At 36.5% G+C, this 24,159-nt stretch overlaps 2 protein-coding genes across 2 annotated transcripts in view; both read right to left on the reverse strand.

Moving 5' to 3' along the window:
- Positions 1–4,708, reverse strand: part of LOC127511075 (gastrula zinc finger protein XlCGF8.2DB-like) — a 91,419-nt gene extending 86,711 nt beyond the window's left edge. Inside the window, exons 1-2 of the transcript XR_007929832.1 lie at positions 4,387–4,708; positions 46–2,437 (exon numbers count right to left, since the gene is read on the reverse strand). The gene's annotated coding sequence lies outside the window, so the exon portion shown is untranslated. The remainder of the gene's footprint in view (positions 1–45; positions 2,438–4,386) is intronic.
- The window catches only part of LOC127511056 (NACHT, LRR and PYD domains-containing protein 12-like), a 70,254-nt gene that overhangs the window by 34,617 nt on the left and 11,478 nt on the right, over positions 1–24,159 (reverse strand). The window contains 7 exon segments of the mRNA XM_051891407.1: positions 6,122–6,168; positions 13,889–14,062; positions 22,073–22,246; positions 22,344–22,517; positions 22,621–22,794; positions 22,917–23,090; positions 23,355–24,158. Of these exon segments, the coding sequence (XP_051747367.1) occupies positions 6,122–6,168; positions 13,889–14,062; positions 22,073–22,246; positions 22,344–22,517; positions 22,621–22,794; positions 22,917–23,090; positions 23,355–24,158 (1,721 nt within the window).

Raw genomic sequence — 24,159 nt, forward strand, 5'->3', positions numbered from 1 at the left:
CATATACAGTAAAGCAAAAGAATTGTATAGTGTTACTTGACTTACTTGTCCGAGGTTTGTAGCTGCGCCAAGAAGAGTTGGTACTGATCCAGACCTTATTTTCAGACGTTCAGAAAGGCCAGCACTGTATTGGCCCAAGTTGAGGAAACAGTCGTCCGTAAAATGTTTGGCGCAGACATACAAAACTTTGGGAAGTTGTGTTGGCACATTGTTTTGGAAAATAAAATTAACCCACTGTTTCTTTATAGGCTCGGATGAAGGAACTGAAAATAGACTCCGGTGTTCATCTGTACATCCAAACACTGAGCAACTGCCATGCTTCGCTCGTTTACAAGCCATGATGTCCCGAGGAAAAAAAAAAATCGCGCCCCCTCGCACGGCAGTAGCTCATTTTCTCATGGGCGGGCAAAGCAGAGAAAGGGGAGGTAACCTTTCCCCTTATGACGACATATGGGGAAGATTCCAGATTGGGTCGTCTGAGCTTTCATTTTCTCAAACGCGAAGCAAAACACCCAGGGCTCGGTTTACACCCATCGCCTTTTCTAGCCACTGGGCGACCATAAGCAGGCTAGGGGAACTCATATTAATGTTAAAAAATCTCATAAAGTGAAATTTTCATGCCATGGGACCTTTAACTATTAACTTATATATTACTTATAATTGAACATTATCATAAAGTGTTACATAATATAATGAATTAACTACAGCATAACATGCCTAAATCATAAATAATGTTGTACAATATTAATTATAAGGTTGATATAATAACAAAAATAGTTGTTACGAATGCATTGTGTACTGCAAGGTCCACAAAATGGAACAACAATTCCTTGTACCATTTTAAAGTCTTGCAGGCACAGCTAACAAAACTGCCAATCATATTGACAGTTTTGTATCCATATATCCACAGCACCCATTTTCTTATTGTAGCCCAGCACACATTGTGGTTTTATTTTCTCATCCCCAGTGATGTGGTCTATCTTTCCAGAGGCTGATATCTCTGCTGAGTGGAATGTTTTCAGCATGAGGGCATTGCGCTTGTCATGCCACTCCACTGCCAGCATTTCCATGCAGCTCCTCAGGGCCAACGGCCGAATACCTTGGTCCAAAGCGGGCCAACTGAAGCTTGAGGAATGGTCATGAACAAAGGTGGAATTTACCTGAGTCATTTTAAACAATTCTCAAAACTGACTTTCAGACACCAGCGATTGTTTGAAATAACTTCTGATTGGGATTCTGATCAATCTGGTTTAAATTCTGTATTCAATAATGGGTTATTAGAAGAACTCTTTCAAAGGTGCGGTTAATAACTTAAATGTAAATGCGACTGTTGAGTTGCTTGCTTGATGTATACTCCAAAGTGCATTGCCTGGATCTCAGAAGCATATTTACATATGTAATTTTCAGAGAAGTCCACATGTATGACACATTCATTCTCAGCTATGTTCCTCTTCAGTTCCCTGCTGTATCTGTACTGTTGTCGGATGTTGAATGCATGGTGTTTGAATTTCACAAGCATGTCGTTGAAGAGCTCGATGAGGTCATCTAGCGTGGTCTTAACCTTCTTTTTGAAGGTTGTTTCAATGTTGTCCTTTTGTGTCCTCTGAGCCTTCATACACCCTGAGTACGGTGAACTCCTTCTCTTTGCCACAGTCATTGTACATGCACTCTTTGTTGGTTTGGTCACAACAGATTTCTGCCATCAATGTTTCCAGATCAGGGGTATTGAGCTACAAAGCCCAAGTTCTCATGCAGTTTACACAAGCATGTTTCCATATCAGAAAGTGTTGGGTGCACTACCCAGTAGGGCCGAAGTCTGCAAAACAGAGAATAGGAAACTGATTTCCTTGGATTCTCTGCCAAGTATTTTTTGTGCAGGTTCCTCAGGGTGTCCACAAGGAACCTCTTTTGCATCCTGACCTTGGCTTGTGTTATGGTCTGCTTTTTCCCCGTTGTCACACGGCTCACGTCGTCTCTGGTGTAAAAGGATCTTACATTTGTTTTTGTTTCTCAAGAAAGAAATGTGTCCGCATGGAAAGAGTACGGATTCCCTCCTACTGACTTCCATCGCCTTCGGGTGAAGCCAAGGGTACTTTGGGCATATTTCTGTAGCCTGTATTTCTTTACAATATTCCCTGTCACCAGGTTACTGATTAGTCTTCTTTCCTGACTATTACCTGCTTGTTGAATGTGTTGATGTAGGTCTCCAATCAATGCCTCATGGTACAGGGCTTTCCTTGCACTTGGAGTGTTTCTTGGCCTTGCGTATCTCGCTTTTATTGCTGGAGACTCTGATCTCGTCAGCACCCGTTGGAACCTTTTTTTATATCGCTCTTTTAATCTATTTTCAGCTTCTAAGGCCTCTTGTATCTCTTTTACTTTGTCCTGGATCTTCTTCCTCTCTTTCTTGGAACGCTTTCGCCCCTCTCTCTTTTGCCTTCAACATACATCACACATACCGTCACACAACCATTTAATAGTCAAAAAAAGGTTACACTACTCTATTCAGTTACTATGTAATTCTATGGAAATATAACTTCATAATATATAAAGTACATTTTACTATGATACAGCAAATGTAATCAATAGACATTTAACTGAAAGGGTTAGTTCACCCAAAAAAGAAATTTCTGTCATTAAGCACTCATGTCGTCCGAAACCCGTAAGGCCTTTGTTTGTCTTCGGAACACAAATTAAGATAAGCAGCAACGACAGATGAATTTGTTGAATTAAGTCGTTATTTTTGTTTTGGCGCACATTTTCTCGTCGCTTCATAATAGTAAGGTTGAACCACTGTAGTCACGTCGCCAGTTTTAACAATGTCTTTAGTACCTTTCTGTACCTCAAAAGGTGCAATGACGTTGCTGCCTATGTGTGGATCAGAAACCCTCAGATTTCATCAAAAATATCTTAATTTGTGTTCCAAGGATGAACGAAGGTCTTACGGGTGTGGAACGACATGAGGGTGAGTACTTAATGACAGAAATTTAATTTTTGGGTGAACTAACCAATTAATCCTGACAATAATAATAGCATGATAAATGCTGTAAATCAAGTGAGAACTACATACAAGACTAATGATTATAAATGATTGAACTGAATAAAATGAAGCACAACACAGATGTATGGATGGAGTAACACACACAGATTTGAGATCATTACATCCTTCATTTACACAGGAATTGGTCAATAAACTGTGATTGAATCATTCTCTTGAATCTGTCTTAAGCCTCGTTCAGACTGTCAGTCCAAATCTGATTATTTATGTATCCGATTGGAATCTGATCTAAAAAAATTTAATGTCCACACTGTGTATCGCAAGTGTTCAGATCCGATTTGTGTCTCCATGGCACTTTTTCGCTTACTGGAATATTTACATTGGTTTCTATGGCAATGACGTTGCGTTCGTAGGTATACACCAAAAACAACAACAACAACCGCAACATGGAGGGGTTTGCAATACAGATGTTGTCTTATTTACATCATGACAGTGTGTAGCTGCCGGCGCTGGACTACTGCGTTATGATGAGGCAACGGTAGAAACATAGGACGCTGGTATGAGTGGCTTTATTCCGTGCTGTCGTCTCCACCGGTCTCAAAACATGTCTCAGTTATAGCCTATTGCTAACTTCTGCTCGTTCGGCACTTTGCAACAACACAGCCTTGTTTCTGACTTTCAGCATGTTTCCTATTACAACGTCTGACGCTTATGTTTTACGTGACGTGAGAAAGTCACATAAACCATGTGAAATCTGCTCAGAGTGGTCAGACTGAAACGGATTTCCAGAAATGCGATTTCAATAGGATTCCAAACCACATATGAATGTAGTTCTAAACGAATTTGTAAAAATAGCATTTCATGTGGTTTTTCTCCATTCAGACTTGCTAAATCTGATTTCAATCAGATATGCACAAAAATCGGATTTGGACTGACAGTCTAAACGAGGCTTTAATTCCCTCAAACTTTGATGTTCTGTTCCTGTATTTCTTTCCTTGTTGCTTCTAACTCAATGTCTTCTTTAAACTCTGCAAATTCACTCTCCATTTGTCTATTGAGATCATCTTTGAATAAGGTCTTTAATTCAGTTTTGAGTTGAAGGTCTTGGATTTCATCCAGACATGTTTGCAGTGAGTCTCGCTGTGTCTCTCTCTTCTCTGTTAGCATCATTGACTGTTTTTTTCTGGGTTTCTCTTGCTCTTCACCTTGTTTCCACCACTCATCCTTAAACCTTCTCTGACTTTTTTTATTTAGCAGGGTATATTACATAAACTTTAAAAGAGCTCGTTTGCTCAACCATATGGCTCTAGCACTCGACCAGAAGTTCAGCTGTAGTATTAATGTAATGAAGAGACTCTATAACATCTCACTGTTACTGTCACCATTACCTGTATGCCTCTGTTCTTCATGGACTCTTATTTTGAATTCCTTTTGTTTTGTTTTCAGTTCCTCTGTTTAAGTTCCTGGTTCCTGTGTTTCCATTGTCTCATTTGTAACCATGACAACTTATCACCATCAGTCTCTTGTTATCTAGTGTATTTAAACCCTCAGTCATCTTGTTCATTGTCTTGTGTTAACGTTTTGTGCTGGTGTTTATTAAATATAAGTGTTCATCGTCTTTCTGTGTCGAGCCTCTTATCTTGGATCATCTAGTCAAGCAAGCGTGTGACAGTCACTGATTCATCATGAGCTCAAAGCATTATGGGTAGAATCTCTCTACAGTCTATTCTGATTCATCAACACAGTTTCACTGATGATCGAGAATAAACCCCAAACCCAGGATAGAGCGGTTGAGTGAATGTGGTCTGGACTGTGTGGATGAGGCTTATTGTGTCTCCAGAGACGCTGTAGAAGGACAGAGTTCCTGCACTGTGATCCACATACACTCCTATTCTACTGCTGATGATGGACTTTACAGGGAGAAGAGTCGTTATGTTATTGTGTATGAATGAGTAACTGGAGGAAGAGCAGTACAAACTCCAGGACTGATCATTAGATCCAAACCAACACTCTTTACCCTCTCCCTTCCTCCTGATGCTCTTATATGACACTGAGATATCCACAAATCCACTCCACTCAGTCTCCCAGTAACAGCGTCCACACACACTCTCTCTACACAACACCTGCTGATAACAATCAAATCTGTCTGGATGATCAGGATACGACTGATATGTGTTAGTGTCAGCAATCACTCTGTTCCTCTCAGACAGTCGGAGGAGTTTATGTGCTGTGTTCAGATCCAGAGTGAGCTGATGGGAATCTGATGGAGATAAAACACATCAGTGGTGTCAGTATTACAGAAACTATCGATCTTAAGTTCAGATCTGACAAGTTGATTTAAGATTTTTATCCTATCTTACAAATTCTCATCTGTAGTTTGGAGATTTTTGAGTTCGGTACTCAACTCTCAGGTCTGTTACCAAGCAATCGACGATAAAAATGCACTTAAGAAATGGCCTAAATGAGGTTCTGACTGAAATTGCCAAGGTTACCAAACCTATAAGATAAGATTCTAAAGTTAAGGGGCCTTGTTTATCTTACGATCATTTCTCAGATGTGCATACGTGTGATTCACAGAATGAACGTACACACAGAAAATGAGCGTACGCCTCTTTCAGATGTGAAATCTATAAATCGTGAATTATCTTGAACTTACACCCAGCTGAATGGTTTCAGTTCTCTGCGTTGTAAACAACACCTAATTAATGTCATTTACATCTAAAAGATCACCAGTCATTGTCCAAATCCTTTCATTTAGAATGGCGAGCTGCAAGAATAGCTTAGATTTCCAAAAACCTGCAGTAATCTGACAAGGAAAAGTGTGTACGTCTGCTCAGACCCTGACGTAGCACTAAGCACTTTTTCATGTCAAAGACCGTTTTTATAAACATGAGTGTTGCCATGGATTTATGCGTTCATACTTCAAGATCAAATCTGTGCATACGCACACTTTATAAATGAGGCCCAAGATCTTTCTGTAGTACAGAGTCAGGAATTATGAATCTGTCTAATCTTTTAATGTATCTGAACTCTTCATGTTTAATATATCAGCAGTGTCTCAGTACAGTTTACCAGATGTGTGTGGGTGTGAGAGAGAGAGAGAGTCTGTGTGTGTAGACGTACATTTGCGTACTCCTGCTGTAATCCTGATCTCTCCTCCATGATCCACACTACAAAACACACACAGTGTCAAGGTTAATCAGTAAACACACACACACACTTGTATATGTGGTTTACAGGGACTCTCCATAGGCGTACTGGTTTTTAAACTGTATATTCTCTCCCCCTACACTAACCCTACCCCTAAACCTACCCATCACAGAAAACTTTTGGCATTTTTACATTTTCAAAAAAACAACATTTAGTATGTTTATTAATCCATTTCCCTCATGGGGACTGTGGCTGGTCCCCACAACGTAGGTGATGTCAGGTTTTACTATCCTTGTGGGGACCATTTCGTCCCCACAAGGTAATATAAACCTACACACACACACACACACACGTTTGTTTATCTGTATTAGTGACGTCTATTGTTTTTACATCAGATTAATGATTCACACACAGCAGTGCAGGTGATTAATCATGTTATAGTTTCATTTATGATTTAGTTACGTTTTGATGTGATTTCTAGCAAGAAATGAGTATTGTAGTAATGAAGTATTGTCTTAGTTTATCATCAAAGCTCTGTCTGCTTAGTTGTAGATAATTAGATGGTCATTCTGCCTCAGAAGCCAGTCTGAAGTCAGTTTCAGGAGGATCCTTCATGAACAGTCATCAAACACAACCGTGCGGCCCACCGTGAACAGGTGTGAGTTCCTGTGGGACAAACAGGGATGTGTTTTATTTGGCTGTAGGGGTCCTAGGAATGTGTGTCTCCCAGTCACAGGTGACATCGTTGGCAGTGTTGCCAGATCGGGTTCTGGTTTTGAATTTGATTGTGTGGGTAAATATTTGTTTGAGCATTGAATAAAATTTTGGCTGGTCTGAGGGTCAGTTTGGCGTTTTTCAAACATGTAAATGTTATAGTCTAATTGGCTAATAAACAAAACTTGAGTTTGCATATACTCCATAAAATCAGTCATCATGACGTTACTAAACACACGCCCATCACAGAGTTGGCTGGTGTTGGTGCTAACGCACTTTTAGTCAATCAGCGATCAGCAGGCAGACGTGATCATTCACGTTTTTAGCGTGATAACTTGTAGCTGAATATTCAAGTGATCGCTATGCCAAAGTGGCATAAATGTACAGTAGGTTATCTACAGTAAAGGGTGGGAGAGTGACTGATCTCTCAAAACTTGGATACACCTGTGGTGGGAGATGACTCGAAGGCTCTTTATAAATAAAGCTCACATTGGGAGCACAGTTGAAGGACTCCAATCAAAATTGAATATGAGATGACTCCTGTTCATTGTTTGGTACACACTGGGCTTATCAGGACATCTTTAAACTGTCTAGACTGCACTCTACTCATCCCTGACAGCTGCTGAAAGAGGTTTGAATCAACCATTAATCAGTTGACTATGCTAAGATCTGCGTTATGTTCCACAATATGCTTATTCCGATCACTTATATTGGGCACTTTTTGCACTTCCATTGGCTTAGTCCAGGAGTAGGCAAGTTCGTTCCTAGAGAGCCGCTGTCCTGCAGAGTTTGGCTCCAACACTGAAGAAACCCTCACCTGCCTATAGCCTTAGTATTCCTGAAGAGCTTGATTAGCTTGTTCAGGTGTGTTTGATTAAGGTTGGAGCTAAACTCTGCAGGACAGCATCTCTCTTAAGCCCGGGATACACTGCACGATTTTTGGCTGTCCCAGACGAAAGATTGCCATCGTGAAACAATCGTGGCGATTTGTGCGATCGTGGCTCTTAATCGGTGGTCCTATGTCATACAGTGAGAGAGGTTCAAAGACGGCCAGTTTCCCGGTCTTGCGACCAAAGATAGCCTACGATAGTTTTCTGACAGTGTCAGAAATTCAGCATGACCAACGCACAGTGTGTTTGCTGCTACGATCTACGTCTACTGATCAGCCAATAAAACCGCAACATGAAATCAAAGCGACATGGCGCTAAAACTTAAAACTGCTTACCTCAAGCTCTTTTCCCTTCTTCTTTCGCTGCTTCCTTTTTATTTTCAGCACAAATAAAAACTACAACTGCCAAAGTGTGATTCAACATGGTGTTTTGTTTACCACTAGTGCATGCTGATGACGTTTTATTCTTCTATAGAAATTTGCATCTTAGCCTACGATTCAATAGGTGTCATCACCGTACAGTCTACATGCATGTCGTACCCAAGTTTAGTAGATCCATGTCACACAGTGTGATAAAGTAATGATCTTATAGGATTGCTAAAATCGTGCAGTGTATCCAGGGCTTAAGACTGAACTTGCCTACCCCTGGCTTAGTCTTACTGTTGACATTAAAAAAGATGCATGTTTCTCCACCTGGACATTTTACTATTATTTGGTCATTCTCTTTAATGTATTTGCTCTGTTTTGATCAGTTTTCCTATGAAATTGATTTATTTTTATTTTATTTTTGTCATTGTTATTTTATTCAAAGAGATAAAAAATTGTGCTTTTTAACCTTAATTGACATGGCAATAAAATTCTAACACATTATTTTGGCAGTTTTGGGCGTGATTTTCTTGGAGTGGGTGGGTTTTGGTGAGCTTTTGGGCTGGAACTCGTTGACCCAGAGCCGATTTTAACAGTGCATTCAGATCATGCTGGTGCCGCTGGCACTGTCAGCGTAAGCAGAAGGAGAAAGAGTGAGTCAGACGAAGCAGCTGAACAGAGCGATCTCCAGAAACTCTCCGCATTGAATGATCGATTTAGAGAGAAAAGTGACTAAATATAACACATGGGTTAAAGTAAAAAATAAATCCTGAGCTTGAACTTTTTTTCAGGGGTACATACACAGGGTTATTTGGCAAAAAAAAAAAAAAAAGAACATTATTTGAAAATGATTTTCCTTGTAACTAACTAGTAACGTATCTGCCATTGCCATTAGCCCTTGATAGGCTCAGACTACATATTATGGTGGGCTATTTACAGCAATACAACAAGAAAGGTTACTCACTACAATATAGTACAAACACATGTAAAATTTAGGATGCTTTTGATATCAAGTTTTGCTGGTTAGCTTTTTTCTTGACAGTGTACAAGATAACATTTATTGACACCAGTAGAGCTGGGCATTGACATAAATTTCACAGTTGGATTCAATTTTAATGCAGAAGCTTGCGATTTGATTACCTTCAATTCAATATTGATTAATTTGGGGCATGTACAGCACATGTCAAATTTCCTCAAAGAAAAAAATATCTCTCAACTAATGCTGTAAACTATACAGGGAACCAGTTGGTACATCATTATAATATTAGGTTAAAATTAATTGATTTGTAAGCTATTAACATATAATTTACACGTAACTTTATAATAACATTATAATACGTTTTTAATGACATAATTGTTTCTACTCTTTTTGTATGTAGGCCTAAACATCTAAATGGTGGCTGTCATAAAACGAATTTATACAATCAATATTGAAGCACATGTTAAGCACAAATACAATGAATATGCAATAGCATATAGTGCAAAATGCTCCTCTCGAAGTTCATTTTTGTAGCTGAATAATGAGTTTTTGGATATTGAATGGCTTTTCTGAGGTAATGTGCTGGTAAATGTGACATTTTTACAAGCTGTTTTATTGCCGCGTTTCCGCGGCTGAAAACGGTGATTATTCGATTACATGTGGCATGATACGGATTTCGTTAAGTTGTACTGTATCTTTAAAAATACCTGAGGATGTTCATTCATGTTTATTTTGTTGTAACTAGTAAAGTGGAAGAGATGGTCAGTTCTGAGTGAACTGAAGCGCTACAGCAATCTGTCATGCCACAGAGCGCCAAGAAACATCGCGACACCTCGAGAAATGGTCTCACTCCAGTCTATGGGAAAGTCTGGAGCAAACTACACACTTCATTAACTATAACAACCTTTAACCATAAGAAAATGCCATCAGATAAAAAAAATGACTTTACTTACTCATTGAGTCTGGTTTTCATCCTCCATGCTGAAATTTCTCTTTATGAAATCTTTACATAAAGGACCCGATCATGGAACAATGCACAGTACTAGCACAAAGTTGAGCTTCTTAAGTCTGTTCAGTAAGGAGCGTTTTGATTGGTGGATTAAAAGCTCACCGCGATTAGCTAAACAGAACATCCTCTAAAAAAAGATATTTATAAATCTTAACATGCCAGGAAGGTCTCAAAAATGCCACACACAAATTCAAAGCAGCCCACGCACGTGTGATGATTTGCAAATGCAGATTCAATGATCCATAAATACATGTAACAACATTCATAAATGTGCAATGGAAATTAATTCAAGAACCTGATATATGTGTAAACATTTTAACTTTATTTAGGTAAGATGCATTTGGGTAAATATTTATGCTTTTACTTGTGTATTTATTAATTGTGTTTTGAATTTACGAATCTGATTTTGTAAATGTGAATTTTACTTGTGCATTTATGAATTGTGTTTTGAATTTACAAATCAGATTTTGTAAATGTGAATTGTGCTGTGCATTTATGAATTTTGTTTTGTAAATGTGTTATTTTTGAGACTGATCTGGCTCGATACGGAGCATCAAAGCACTCTGAATGAACTTCCTTGTTTGAATAAGATATCAAATTCTTACCTTGGTGAGTTATATTTCAAATATCAACTTGACATTATTGCAAATTCAGCAGTGAACTATGAGTGTGATATTAGTGTGGTTATATAGACCACTTATGCATAGCAAGCCAAAGCTCATTTTCACGACTGCGGTAAAGTTGGGATATATTCACACATTCGGACTTTGTTTTTCAGTAGCTTTCCAACAGTTGATGCAAAAGTGTTAACAAAAGTTAATTAATGTTATTGACATGTTTGACCATCAGCTACAACTAATTTCATTAAGAAAAATATACTCATTAAAAAATATATATATAATCATCTGATAACATATTTTCGCGGAATCTTCTCCGAATATCTTTCTCTGTGCTCTGGCGAAGTGAGGGACCATCTAAAAAGTGTGTATTTTTTCATTTGTTTGTCAGCAGCAGGAGATGGAAACAACTTGAGTCAGTTATAAAAATGTATCAGATTACCTTGATTTATTTTATATTGTAATGCCTGAACATAGTACATTTGATAATTTATTGATTTATTTATAGATCAAGTTTGAAAATCTTATGAACATAGTAGTGTTTCGCCTTATAACTTCAATATCTTTTTAATGGTTATGTATATTCCCCTTAAATAACTTTTAAATTATCAAGCACACTTCAAAAAACACACTACACCTCATAGTTTGGGTATGGTCATATCTACTAAGTTCACTTGACTTTGTAATGCTACAGCATATAGAGCCCAATACATTTTACATGGTGGTACAAGTTGTTTTAAAATTGTCTGATCTGTAATGTCTTTCTTTAACCCGTTAAGCCCTAAAGGCGTTTTCATAGTTTTTTTTTGTTTGTTTGTTTCTGAGAGACATAACAAAAAGTAAAGACTCATAACTCCAAAACTATAGCAAGGAAGTCAAAAGGTTGGTATCATTTGAAAGAAAACACTTTAAATAAAAATAAATAAATTTGGACATTTTCATGCTGAGAAACTGCTAATAAAAGGCAAAAAAAAAAAGTGTTCAAGGGAAATTTTACATATCTTTCTAATTTGACATGCAATATCTCATGAAGGAAATAAGTTAAAGGGATAATTCTTTTTTGTTCCTCTATATGAGGTGCATCTGAGCTGCATCTGGTTCAAATTTTGTGGTGATAGCATAAAGTAATCAAAAGTTACAGCATTCGGAACAAACGTAGGAACTTTTAAATTTTTTTGTTTTCTGAGTGACATGCACAAAATAATGACATAACTCTAAGATCCAGTTTCACAGCCTGGGCAAGTCACCCTTTTTGTTTAGCCCTTGACACCCCCTAATAGGCATTTTTAAAATCGTTCCTTCATGAGGAATATCTCGTGATCGACGCAAGGGATTATGTCGATTTTGGACACATTTTAATCAGGGGCAACCACTGTAAGTAATGATATATCATGTTTCTACGATCTATGCATATTTCATGAATGAAAAAATGCCACGTGAAAGCTACATTTTAGTTTTAGTTAGCGTCTGTGCGCTTGTGGGGTTTTATGTGTCATAATTCTGTGAGGAATATCTTGTGATTGACTTATTGGTCAAAGCCCAAAACAATTATGCTTGTTGTATTCTACTCTGCGAGACCTTTCAAATGACATGACACATGACTATCTGAGCTGTATGATGTATTTGACACATTTCAGTACATAGTACAAAAAAGTATTTCATAAATTATGAAAAAATTTTTTTTTTCTATTTATCAGCAAATAACACAGCATTACTTAGAATATAATTGAATTGGCTACATTCATTGTAAAGTTCAGTCTTTAAGCTTTCAAATAACACCTATTTTGCGTTGATCAAAGCAGTAGTTTGGAAAAATATGATTATTAATTTTTTCATAGCTAGGTTGTGCCTGCCGGCGATACACTCCATTTTAGAGGGACTACTCAGCACTTGTTAAGAATTCATCAAAATAGATGCATTAAAAAGGTGAGTTTCTAAGCTTTAAAATGATACCTATTTTGTGTAATTATATTCAGTGTGTCACGGATAGCAGAGAGACACAAGGGTAGAGGATCTAAATGCAGGTTTATTGGTAGGGTAATCCACAATCAAGGTCAAGAACAGGCAAGGGGTCATAAATCCACAGGAAGGCAGTCCATACAAACAACAAAACAGGAACACACAGGCAGACAGGGAAACCCAGGACATGGGCAGGTAAACAGAACAACCAGGGAACAGGAAACAAGCAACCAGGAAATGCTCAGAATTGTAGTAGCTAAAGACATACAATACTTTGCAGGGAATGAGTGAAACACAGGGACTACTTATACACAGGCACAAACAAGCTTAACAAGATAAGGAGTTAACAAGGGGGCGTGGTCCATTGAGTGTCCATGGTAACAAACAAGGGGTGCAGCAGGGGAACATGAGGTGCACAAACAACAGAGGAGATACAGGGAACACAGACAAGGATCATGACACAATGGTTGCTTAGTAATTTTTTTTTTTTTTTTTTTGCGTGGGGGTGAGTGTGTCGTTGGCTGTACAGGCAAACTTGTTTAATGACTAGAAACAATATAACCTGTTTGAACATGCAGAAACTAAGAAATTCATTTTTCTATTAAGATATTTAAAGGAAAAAATAATTAAAAAGTGTCAAGTGTTTGTTATGTTCTGACAATAAAGAGAAGTTTAAAACCACAATTAACAGTCTGGTTTCTGCAACTTTCACTTAGGAGCAATTTGACATTTATTGTGATAATTATCGATATTGACTGATGTGCTGTTGGTTATGTCTAGCGGTGTTTCTTTTCTGCCATTTTTTTTTTTTGGGCCCTATGTGTGCGTCTGTACTGTATGTGTGTGTGTTTGTATGCAAGAAAGAGCAGGAGAAAGCAAATTAAATGTTATTTTGAAGGAAATTTTGGAAATGGTTTGTGGTTTGTTAACTGAAATCATTTTGAGAAGTGATATGGAACTATAATGTAGTCAAGATCTACCTGGAACTACTTTAGCTGTGCATTTACTGGAAATAATTGCACACCTTAGAATGTTCATAAAGCAATCAGAATAAAACATTCAACAACATGTAGTATAACTACAGCCAAACCTCTGTAAATTCTCAAAAACTTTAGTAAATTTATGAAAGAAATAAAGTATATCTGGTTTGTAATAAGGTTTTAATGCTGTTTTTGGAGATATTTTTTGTTTTTGGAGAACTACATACTTGAGTTTATCCAGTCTGTAGTTCGGATGTTTGAGTTTATCAGTGAGCAGCTTGACTCCTGAATCTCCTGGGTGATTGTAGCTCAGATCCAGCTCTCTCAGGTGTGAAGGGTTTGAACACAGAGCTGAAGACACAAAACTACAGCCTTCCTCTGTCACCATACAGCCAGACAATCTACAAAGACATACAGCAACAGTCCACATGACATTGGTTTGGCAATCAGACATGATTATTACAGCCTGATCTGTGGAGTTTTTTCTGTAGATTTAGTCACAAAAGTTACAAAAGTGTCTGCGGAAGTTACCAGAGTAAACATATTCATTTACATTTCTACACATAGTTAAGTTCAGAAACATTTATATTTATTTGCATTATAAAAATTGTTATTTGAACATTTATACCTAGTTCAGCCTTTTATTAGGTATTTTTTATTTAATTGTTTAAAAAAAAAAAAAAAAAAAAAAAAGTAACCAGCAGTAATTTAAAGTGATTACTTATTTCTTTAAATTTCATTTTTTGGAATTGAAAATATATCATTTACATTTAGACAAGAAACATTAACAGTCAGTAGTTCAAATGCATTACTTTCCAATGAATTGTAGTTGCTAATAAATTCTTTGTTTCCCTTAAATATCTTTTTATTAGTGCTTTCAATGTTAACGTGAGTGATTCATTTTTTCCAAAAATTTAACGCAATTAATGCAGCATCTGTTTTTTTTCTGTCATCCTTTGCCTAGCACTACAATATATGATCACGCTCTTATTCATGCAAATGTTTTTAAACCATTTAAGCGCACCAAAAGAGAAAAAGAGAATGCACTGTCTGTTAATGTCCTGTCACACAACGCACAGAAAGACGCGTGCTAGAATCAAGTTCTCTGTCACGCTTGAACGAACAATAACACAAAATAATGCCAAAAATGTCCATTTTGTTGAGTATCCTCATTAGAGCACCCTTGAATGAGTTAAATAAAGTCTTAAACTAAAGTAAAGTGTTGTGAGAAAGTGGGACACGTCACACATCACATCCACATCGTGTAGCAGCAGCAGATCTTAAAATGACAGCAGCCATGTCATTGAAGATAATCAAAGAACAGATAAAATTACTCACTGCTCTTGACTAAAGAACTTTTGTAGCTTTAATAATGATTAATCTATATTTCATTTAGGCTTTAAATTATGCAGTGCAGATTGTTTGGTAACTTTATTCAATTTCTGTATTTTTCCTATCTGTTAGACAGGTAGGAAGGCCACAGGTAAATATGACATTTATTATGGGTTTACATGAGGATTGTTCACTTAAAGTTGTTATAGTGGGTGGATTTCTATCATTGTAGGGTGGTTATGCCACCCTACAATGATAGAAACACTGCTAACACACATTTATGTCCAAACACCAGGTAAAAGGATTTTGCATAATAGGTGCCCTTTAAATAAATTTATTTCAGCTTGACATTTTTTTTTTTTTTACAATGAATGCCACTATAGCCTAATTTATGTTATATTTTATAGTTAAATATATAATTTACAGCTACTTATTTTTCATTCTTGTTCTGTTCTAAATACTGTAAAATTTAAAGGATTAGGGGGAAATAGCCTAGGCTATAGTGTTTATAATGTTTGTAAATGTTTATTTATATTTACCAGTATTTAATATACATGTAAATTAATGTATTGTTTGCAATTACAAGGTTAATGTTTTTTTTTTTTTTTTTAATCAAGATCAATTTCTCTTTCATGAGATTACTTCCTCTTCTTGGCTGGGTTACGTTTCTAAACCGTTAATTTTAGGGGCGTGATATTTAAATGGTGATTGTTTTTAGCTGCCATATTTATCAGCGTATGATCATTCGTAAGATGGGATTGGCAGCATATGAATATTTGATGAATCACATGTGAACCCTGTCATAAAATGATTTCTGCACTCAGATCTGTTTCCATTAGACGGATAAATGAGGCCCAGTTGGCCCTCCAGAAGCTGAGTTTGAGACCACTGATTTACTGTGAACTGAGCCGCTCTGAAACACTGGCAACACAGAATCATGAGTTGCTCACGTGCAAATGAATACAGTACCACACTTCACTCTGAAACACGGACCATGTCAGAATGTATATTTAAATGATTACATTACAAACTTTACAATTTGATATCCATACTAAGCTATATCCCATTCTTTCATATATGCATTGTTAGAATTCATAAAAGATTTGCCCAGCCAACTGACAAGTAACACCATTATATTTAATCACCATTTGGTGTGGTGTTAATTTTGGACCCTGGCTGAGATGCTAAGTGTGTCCTGCACACAGCCACTAGACAGCACTGCTAACTGGTTCAGTGCAGTTAGACCCAGGTGAAAAGTATACTTGAATGTACTAAAAAAAATACTTAAAAGCAAGTACATTTGTAGTGGATTCTTATTTTTGGTGCTAAATAAAATCGTAAAAGCTATAGACTACACTAAAAGTTATAAATACACTACTTAAAAGTATATTTCTACTTCAGTAGTACTTCACTGCACTTAAAAAAAATACTAAATACCACTAATACTTTAATTCAATGTACTAAAAATCAATTTAAGTATACTACCGCAAAAATATACAGAGGAGTTTTATTAGTGTATTTCTTAAAAGTGTGCTTTGAATGCTTTAAAAATTAAAAAAAATCAATCTTTGTAAACTTTTATATAGTAATCCTAAGTTTAAATTAAATTGATTTTATTAAAAATATATTACTAATGTACTAGTTATAAGTGCAAGTACACTTATAATTAGCACTAACACTTAAGTAAAAAAAAAGTAAACAAAATATACAGAAGTATTTTATAAGTGCGTTACTTAAAAGTGCTATAAACGCTTTACATAAAATTTTAGTGGACTTTTATATATATACTGTCACTAAATTTCCATGAAAAAATAAAACATGCTTGTTAAATTTGTACTAAAATGGGTAAAAAGTGCTACTAATGACATACTAATAGTGTGCTCGATTGTACTTGTCACGGTTCGCGGGTTCATTGGTTCACTCTGTGTGCATCTCAATCAGCTCCCTAATTCAGTAGTCAGGGCACTGATCAGGGAGTCAGATTCAATTATATGATATACTGATTCACAACCTAGGAACCTAGGCAGCTGATTAAGACGCAAGGCGCTGCATTCCACTCCAAATTTGTATGCCCTTCATTCACTAACTTCCCTCCATCTCGTGGACTCGGATATGCGTCATTGCTTACGTTGCACGAGTGCCCACTACTGGCGGAACTCATGCATTAGGTTTAAATGAAACACACTAAGCCCTTGATCACTTGGAAATCAATATAGAGCTGATTTATCATTTAAAGCCCTTTTGTGCTTATGAATTTGTTTTATGCAACATTCTATATGTTTATAAGTTGTTGGAGAAAATATAGCTATAATATCCTATAGGTATATGAGCTGTTGAAGAAAAATAAAATTACACAAATGAAACAAAATATCAATAGTATAAACTTTGACTGTGAATATAAGGTAGCTACAAATATTACACAATTAAATTTCAACATAATATATTTTATACGCGAATAATTCCCAGTGTAATCAATATATCATATACTTCAGTTAAGTGCGATCTGCTGTCATGTCACAATCATTGTGGGATATAGAGCTGCTTGAAGTGTACATCGGAGTAGACTCGCTCCCTTTGTCAAAATTGAGGTGACGAGGGTCTAACCATATAAACTTCCCTCGTCCACTTCACAAAGTGGAATGCACTTCAAAATGGCGGCATGGATTCCCCTGAGGGGAAGTGCTTAGAGAAGTTTGCGAGTGCGTGCTGAAGAGGTGATTAGCGTCAGCTGGGGTTTTTTAATGTCTGTGCATTTTGCCATGTTGTCAGATCGTTGATGTGTTTGTACAGTGTTAGTCCTGGCTGTGTCTGAGTCTCTTGTTCCTGTTCTGGATATTCCCCATCGAGGCAGTTTTGGATTACATGTTGGATTCTTGTCGGAAGACTGGTTTACCCATAGCAGTCTCTGCACTACCGAGAAATACTTTGCCATCTGCACCCACAACGTCTGACCCTTGCTATCTTTCCTAATGCTATTTTTCTTAATAAACTGATATTTGCTGCATTCGCAATTGAATCCTCCTTATTTCACATGATGTTAAGTATAAAGGGAATATTAACATAGTTACAATACATTTGAAATGAATTATTTAATGTTTAAAAAGATGTGAGCAATACATTATAAATATATTTTGTATAAATTTATTATATGTTATTCTTATAATAATAATTCTTTTAATTAAATAATTATTAAGTTTATTTTCTATGTCTGATGTGTATATTTAAAAGTGTATGAAAGATGGGTTCAAGTTTACTAAAAGTGGTAATTGTTACACATTTTAGTTCATATTTATGGTGTCTTAAAATAGCACAGTTGAGTACACTTAGATGTTCTTAAGATTATCTTAAGAAGTACTAAAGAAGAATATGAATCTTTTGTTATGAATCAGTGGTTCGGAGCACTGCCAAAGTCACGTGAACCATCGAAATTTCGAAACACTTATGACGTAACATAGCCTCGTTTACTGAAATCACATGACTTTGGCAGTTTGAGATGATTTGATACACGCTCTGAACCACTGATTCGAAACAAAAGATTCGTAAAGCTTCGAAGCTTCTTGAAGCAGTGTTTTGAAATTGCCCTTCACTAGATATTGTTGAATAAAGTCATTATTTTGTTTTTTGCCGCACAAAAAGTATTCTCGTCGCTTCATAACATTAAGGTTGAACCACTGTAGTCACATAAACTGTTTTAAATATTTCTTTAGTACCTTTCTGGGTGTTTGAAAGTGTCAATTAACTTGCTGTCAATGTAGGCCTCACTGAGCCATCGGATTTTATCAAAACTATGTTAATTTGTTTTCCAAAGATGAATGAAGGTCTTACGGATGTGGAACGACATGAGGCTGAGGAATTAATGACAGAATTTTAATTTTTGGGTGAACTAACCCTATGTTCTTTATTCTAATCGCAATATAGTGTCTGTGCATGTTAAACCGCAAAAAGACGATGATTATCTGAGCTATATGATGCTTTTGACACATTGGAGTACATAGTACAAAAAATATTTTAAAAATTATGATTTTTTTTTATTATTATTTTTCAGCAAATAACTCAGCAGGGGTCCATTCTTCGTACCTCGCTAAATATATCTGAGATGATCTGACAGATGCTAGATCTTCTAATCATGATAACTGATCTCTGGCTAATTTGGTTCTTCAAACGAATTTGTGGAATGGATTAAAATATCAGGATTAAGTTGTCTGAGATTACTGCGTGTTCTCATGTTCTTTGAAAAGGGCAGATGTATCGATACTCAAAACCACAATCAGCAATGCAGCAACTGGCTGGCGTCAAGACAGCCACGTAATGACATCATATAATTAAAAAAGACACCTGACGAAAAATTTGACGAATTTCTGGACCTTTATAATGAAACAGCCAAGCGAACAACATGACATTACGACATAAATGTTTTTTTGTTTTTTTTTACATGACTCCCAATTATTTAGATTCAAAAGCATTTGTACAGTCGTACATTTTTATTTCAATGTTGTAATTCGCAATTCATTTAATTTTATCTTTGAAGTAGATTTGTTACCTGACAGCATTAATTAAAGTTTTAATTAAAAAATAATTAAAGTCAAGATCAAGTTATCTGCATCTCCTACGCTGCATCAAGCCACTCCCATAGTTGATGTCACCGTTCAAATTAATGCATGGCTCAGAATAACTGTACAGCATGTGTGTAAGACTCCAATACAATTGTAAAGCAATTATTCCATCACAAATAAATCTTTCAATGAGTAAAACTGGCTGTGCCTATAGTATTATAGACTAAACACCATTTATAATATTATTTTCAAATTAATTTGTAAATTATTATAGAGTACTCTTGAAATAAATTAGCAATGGCTGGGACAGATTCTAAGTATCAATTCCACTTAAAAAGATGCAATCTAATCCTGTTTACATGAAATAAGCCTGCTCACAAGCAGGTTTAAGGTTACGGACCTGTTGCTATGGCAGCAAGTCCAGGATGAGCATTGAAGAACCGAACAATCCAAGATCATTCCAAATCGTCATCAATCAAATCCAGCTAACCGAGTTAGCAATGTACGAAGAACAGGCCCCAGTACTTAGGAGTTAATCAAAGTGGAAAAAATATGATTATTAATTTTTTTGGTAGCTAGGTGGCGCCCGTGGACGGTACACTCAGTTTTAGAGTGATGACTCAGCACTTGTTAAGAGTTGAACAAAATGGTTGGATGCGTTAAAAAGTTGATTCTAAGCTTTAAAATGATACCTATTTTGTGTTATTCCTGTCAGTGGTTGCTTAGTAATGTTTTTTGTTAAGAGTGGACATTATATTAATGTTAATACAATAGCTGATATGATCCTGTTATCAGCATGCTCACATATGGTTTTTTCTTTTATCTTTTGAGAATTCTTTAGAGAATCATAGTGACCAGATATTGGCCCACATTGGACAACATGCATATGATACTGAGATCACTGACTGGAAGCAGGAAAGTTTTTTTTATTATAATTTCTTTCCTTTTATTCCTTATATTTCTTTTCCTAGTACCTTGGAATTGCCATGTATGTGATGTTCTATGTATATCATTGAATAATATATATATGAACAGGATTTATATATTGTCCCTACTTATCCAGGGACAATAATTTAAAATTATAAACATCATGTATGTGATGTTCTATATATATCATTGAATAATATATATAATAAACAGGATTTATATCCAGGTATAACTGTGCACTCAAAATGTGTCTTTGACTCTCATTTATATAGTTAACTATATTCTAAATAAACTACAAAATAAATTACTTTGTCCTTGTTCTTAGTCCCCTCTCACATTCCTGACTAAAAAGGCTCATTATGCAGCACATTATGCGGGTCATTGTCTTCTCAGGTGTGAATCATAGCATTATTCAGGATTATTCACGCCTTTGCGCATACTGTCTTTCTAAACAAAAAGTGTCGTACAAAATTTAAATCAATATATTGTTTTATGTGAATGAGTGGGTAGGATGTTTTTCACATATTTTTGAAGCAAACACTCTAGTTTACAACCTCCAATACCCATAAGAGTTGTGGGCACATATTCAGTATGTGTTTTGTGGCCTTATTTCAGTGACTTCTTATTTCAGTGACTTTTTTTTTTCAGTGACTTTTTTTTTTTTTTTTCCAATAACCATGCATAAGCATTATTCTCTCAAAAATACAAACATGTACAATCATGTTGGTCACAGATTATGGTAGCCTAGATCAAACTGAATACAGTGTAATGACACTTTTGCCATTAATGTTTATAAGCAACTGAAAAAAGCACAAATGTCAGGGCACTTCTCCAGGGCCCCAAAAACCCAACATTAAGGAAGTATACTAAGTGTACTGAAATAAAGTGTATTTTAGTGCACTTTTTTACCTAGGGAAGCAAACCAATCATGAAATGAAAGCATTTTACAGCTTGTTTATGATTTGATGCTTGAGTTTTTTATTCAGTGCTTACCTCTGTCCCACGACAGTTTTCCAGCATCCCTCCACCACCCAATCTCCTCACTCTTAACTATCACTCCCAGTCTGGGATAGGCAGGGGAAGTACTCTGAGTTCCGGCCAAATTCCGAGCTCAGAGCCCTCCCCTTGGACAGCACGCCAAATATGCATAACCTTTACTCTATAATAGTCAAGTGTGAACTAGTGAACTATGAGACAGCAAATTAGAGTTACAAAAGTAAAAGAACTGGAATTTGCTTAGGGCCCCCAAATCACTAAGTCTGCCCATAGCTATAATCAGTGGTCTCAAACTCAATTCCTAGAGGGCCACAGCTCTGCAGAGTTTAGCTCTAACCAGCTCCAGCTCACACCTGTTTGGAAGTTTTTAGTAATCCTGAAGACCTTGATTAGCTGGATCAGGTGTGTTTGATTAGGGTTGGAGCAAATTGTTCAATGCTGCAAAAACACGTTGGAAATAGAAACCTTTGAGCACAAACATAAATATGCCCTGGAGCGTTTGCTAAATATATTTTGCCAAATCAGAGCCCTCAACAGCCACTTCGCTTATTGGTTAGATCCGTCTCTGATTACAGCATAGTTAATTATTTTAAAACCATTCACCTCATTATCTCCAGCTGACAGTTTGGACTCTTCAGTCCATCAGAAAGAAGCTTCACTCCAGAATCCTGCAGATCATTGTTACTCAGGTCCAGCTCTCTCAGGACAGAGTTTGAGGATTGTAGAGCTGAAGACAAACTCTCACAACAATGAGCAGTGAGATTACATGTTGGAAATCTGAAGAAGAAAAACAATGTAATTGCATACAGAATAAATCCTAGCCGTGGGATTTTTTTTTTTTTTTTTTATAATTAACTTCTTGCAAAAAAAGCACCTCAGTATCTCCAGCGGACAGTTTGAACTCTTCAGTGCATGAGAAAGAAGCTTCACTCCAGAATTCTGCAGGTCATTGTTACTCAGGTCCAGCTCTCTCAGGACAGTGTTTGAGGATTGCAGAGCTGAAGACAAACTCTCACAACACTGAGCAGTGAGATTACATGTTTGAAATCTGAAGAAGAAAAAAACAATGTAATTGCATACAGAATAAATCTTAGTGTGATTTTTAATAATTAGCTTATTGAAAAAAAAAAATCAAGTATTTGAACACAAACCTCAGTATCTCCAGCAGACAGTTTGGACTCTGCAGTCCATCAGAAAGAAGCTTCACTCCAAAATCCTGCAGGTCATTGTTACTCAGGTCCAGCTCTCTCAGAACAGAGTTTGTGGATTGTAGAGCTGAAGACAAACTCTCACAACACTGAGCAGTAAGATTACATGTTGGAAATCTGAAGAAGAAAAAATAATGTAATTGCATACAGAATAAATCTTTGTGTGACTTTTAATAATTATCTTATTGCAAAAAAAAAAAAAAAAAAAAAAAAAAAAAATCAAGCATTTCAACTTAAACCTCAGTATCTCCAGCAGACAATTTGGACTCTTCAGTCCATCAGAAAGAAGCTTCACTCCAAAATCCTGCAGGTCATTGTTACTCAGGTCCAGCTCTCTCAGGACAGATTTTGAGGATTGTAAAACTGAAGACAAACTTTCACAGGACTGAGCAGTGAGATTACAGCGCTGTAGTCTGTGTAAAGAACAACAAAAACAGCAACAGTAAATTTGGTAGCATTTATAATCTAGAGCTTGAAAAAAAACCTTTGACTGTTGTGATGTAAGCAAAGCTAAAACAATTTCCTCTTCATAAAATATCAAACCAGTATTTATATCATCACACATATTTCATTTATTAATTTTTCTCAACGGTCTAGGCCAGCAAGTCACCTATGTAAAATGAAGGCCCAATTACAAAAGACCAACAATGTATATAAATGAATGCAAAGATCCTCACAGTGCTCTTCTGGTGTTTTTGATCACTAGTAGCAGTCTCATCAGTGCTTCATCAGATCTTCTGTATTTCTGCAGCTCAAACATCTCTTGAGTCTCTTCTGACATGAGGAGCACAAACACCAGACCAGACCACTGAGCAGAGGAGAGATTCTGTGCTGAAAGATTTCCTGAGCTAAGATTCTTCTGGATTTCTTTCACAAAGTCATCTCTTAGCTCACTCAGACAGTAGAAGAAATTGATGGTTCTTTCCACTGATTTCTCCGTCTCTATTGTCTGTTTAATATAGTCAACAGTGTCTTTAACATTCTCTGTTTTCAGTTTCAGTTTTGGCAGTAGTTCCTTCAGGTCACTCTGATTAGACTCCAGTGAGAGACCCAGAAGGAACCGGAGGAAAAGGTCCAAGTGTCCGTTCTCACTTTGTAAAGCCTTGTTGATTGCAGCCTTATGAAGTTTAAACAGTTGCTTTTTGGAGAGATTCCATTTCAGTTTTTCTATCCAGGATTCAAGAAATGGGTTTGTTTTCTTGTGTTTGCTAATCAAAAACACATAAAGAGCAGCAAGGAATTCCTGTACACTGAGATGTATAAAGCTGTAAACGTTTCTTGTTGAAACCTTTTCTTCCTGAAACATTTGAGTACATAACCCAGAGTACACAGACCCTTCGCTGACATCTAGTCCACATTCCTCAAGATCTTCTTTGTAGAATATCAGGTTTCCTTTCTCCAGCTGTTGAAAGGCCAGTTTCCCAAGCTTCAGAAGAATCTCATTAAAGGACCTTGCATTGGCTTTAGGTTCAGGTTCAGGGT

Source organism: Ctenopharyngodon idella, chromosome 4 (assembly GCF_019924925.1).
Source record: "Ctenopharyngodon idella isolate HZGC_01 chromosome 4, HZGC01, whole genome shotgun sequence".
NCBI lineage: Eukaryota > Metazoa > Chordata > Actinopteri > Cypriniformes > Xenocyprididae > Ctenopharyngodon > Ctenopharyngodon idella.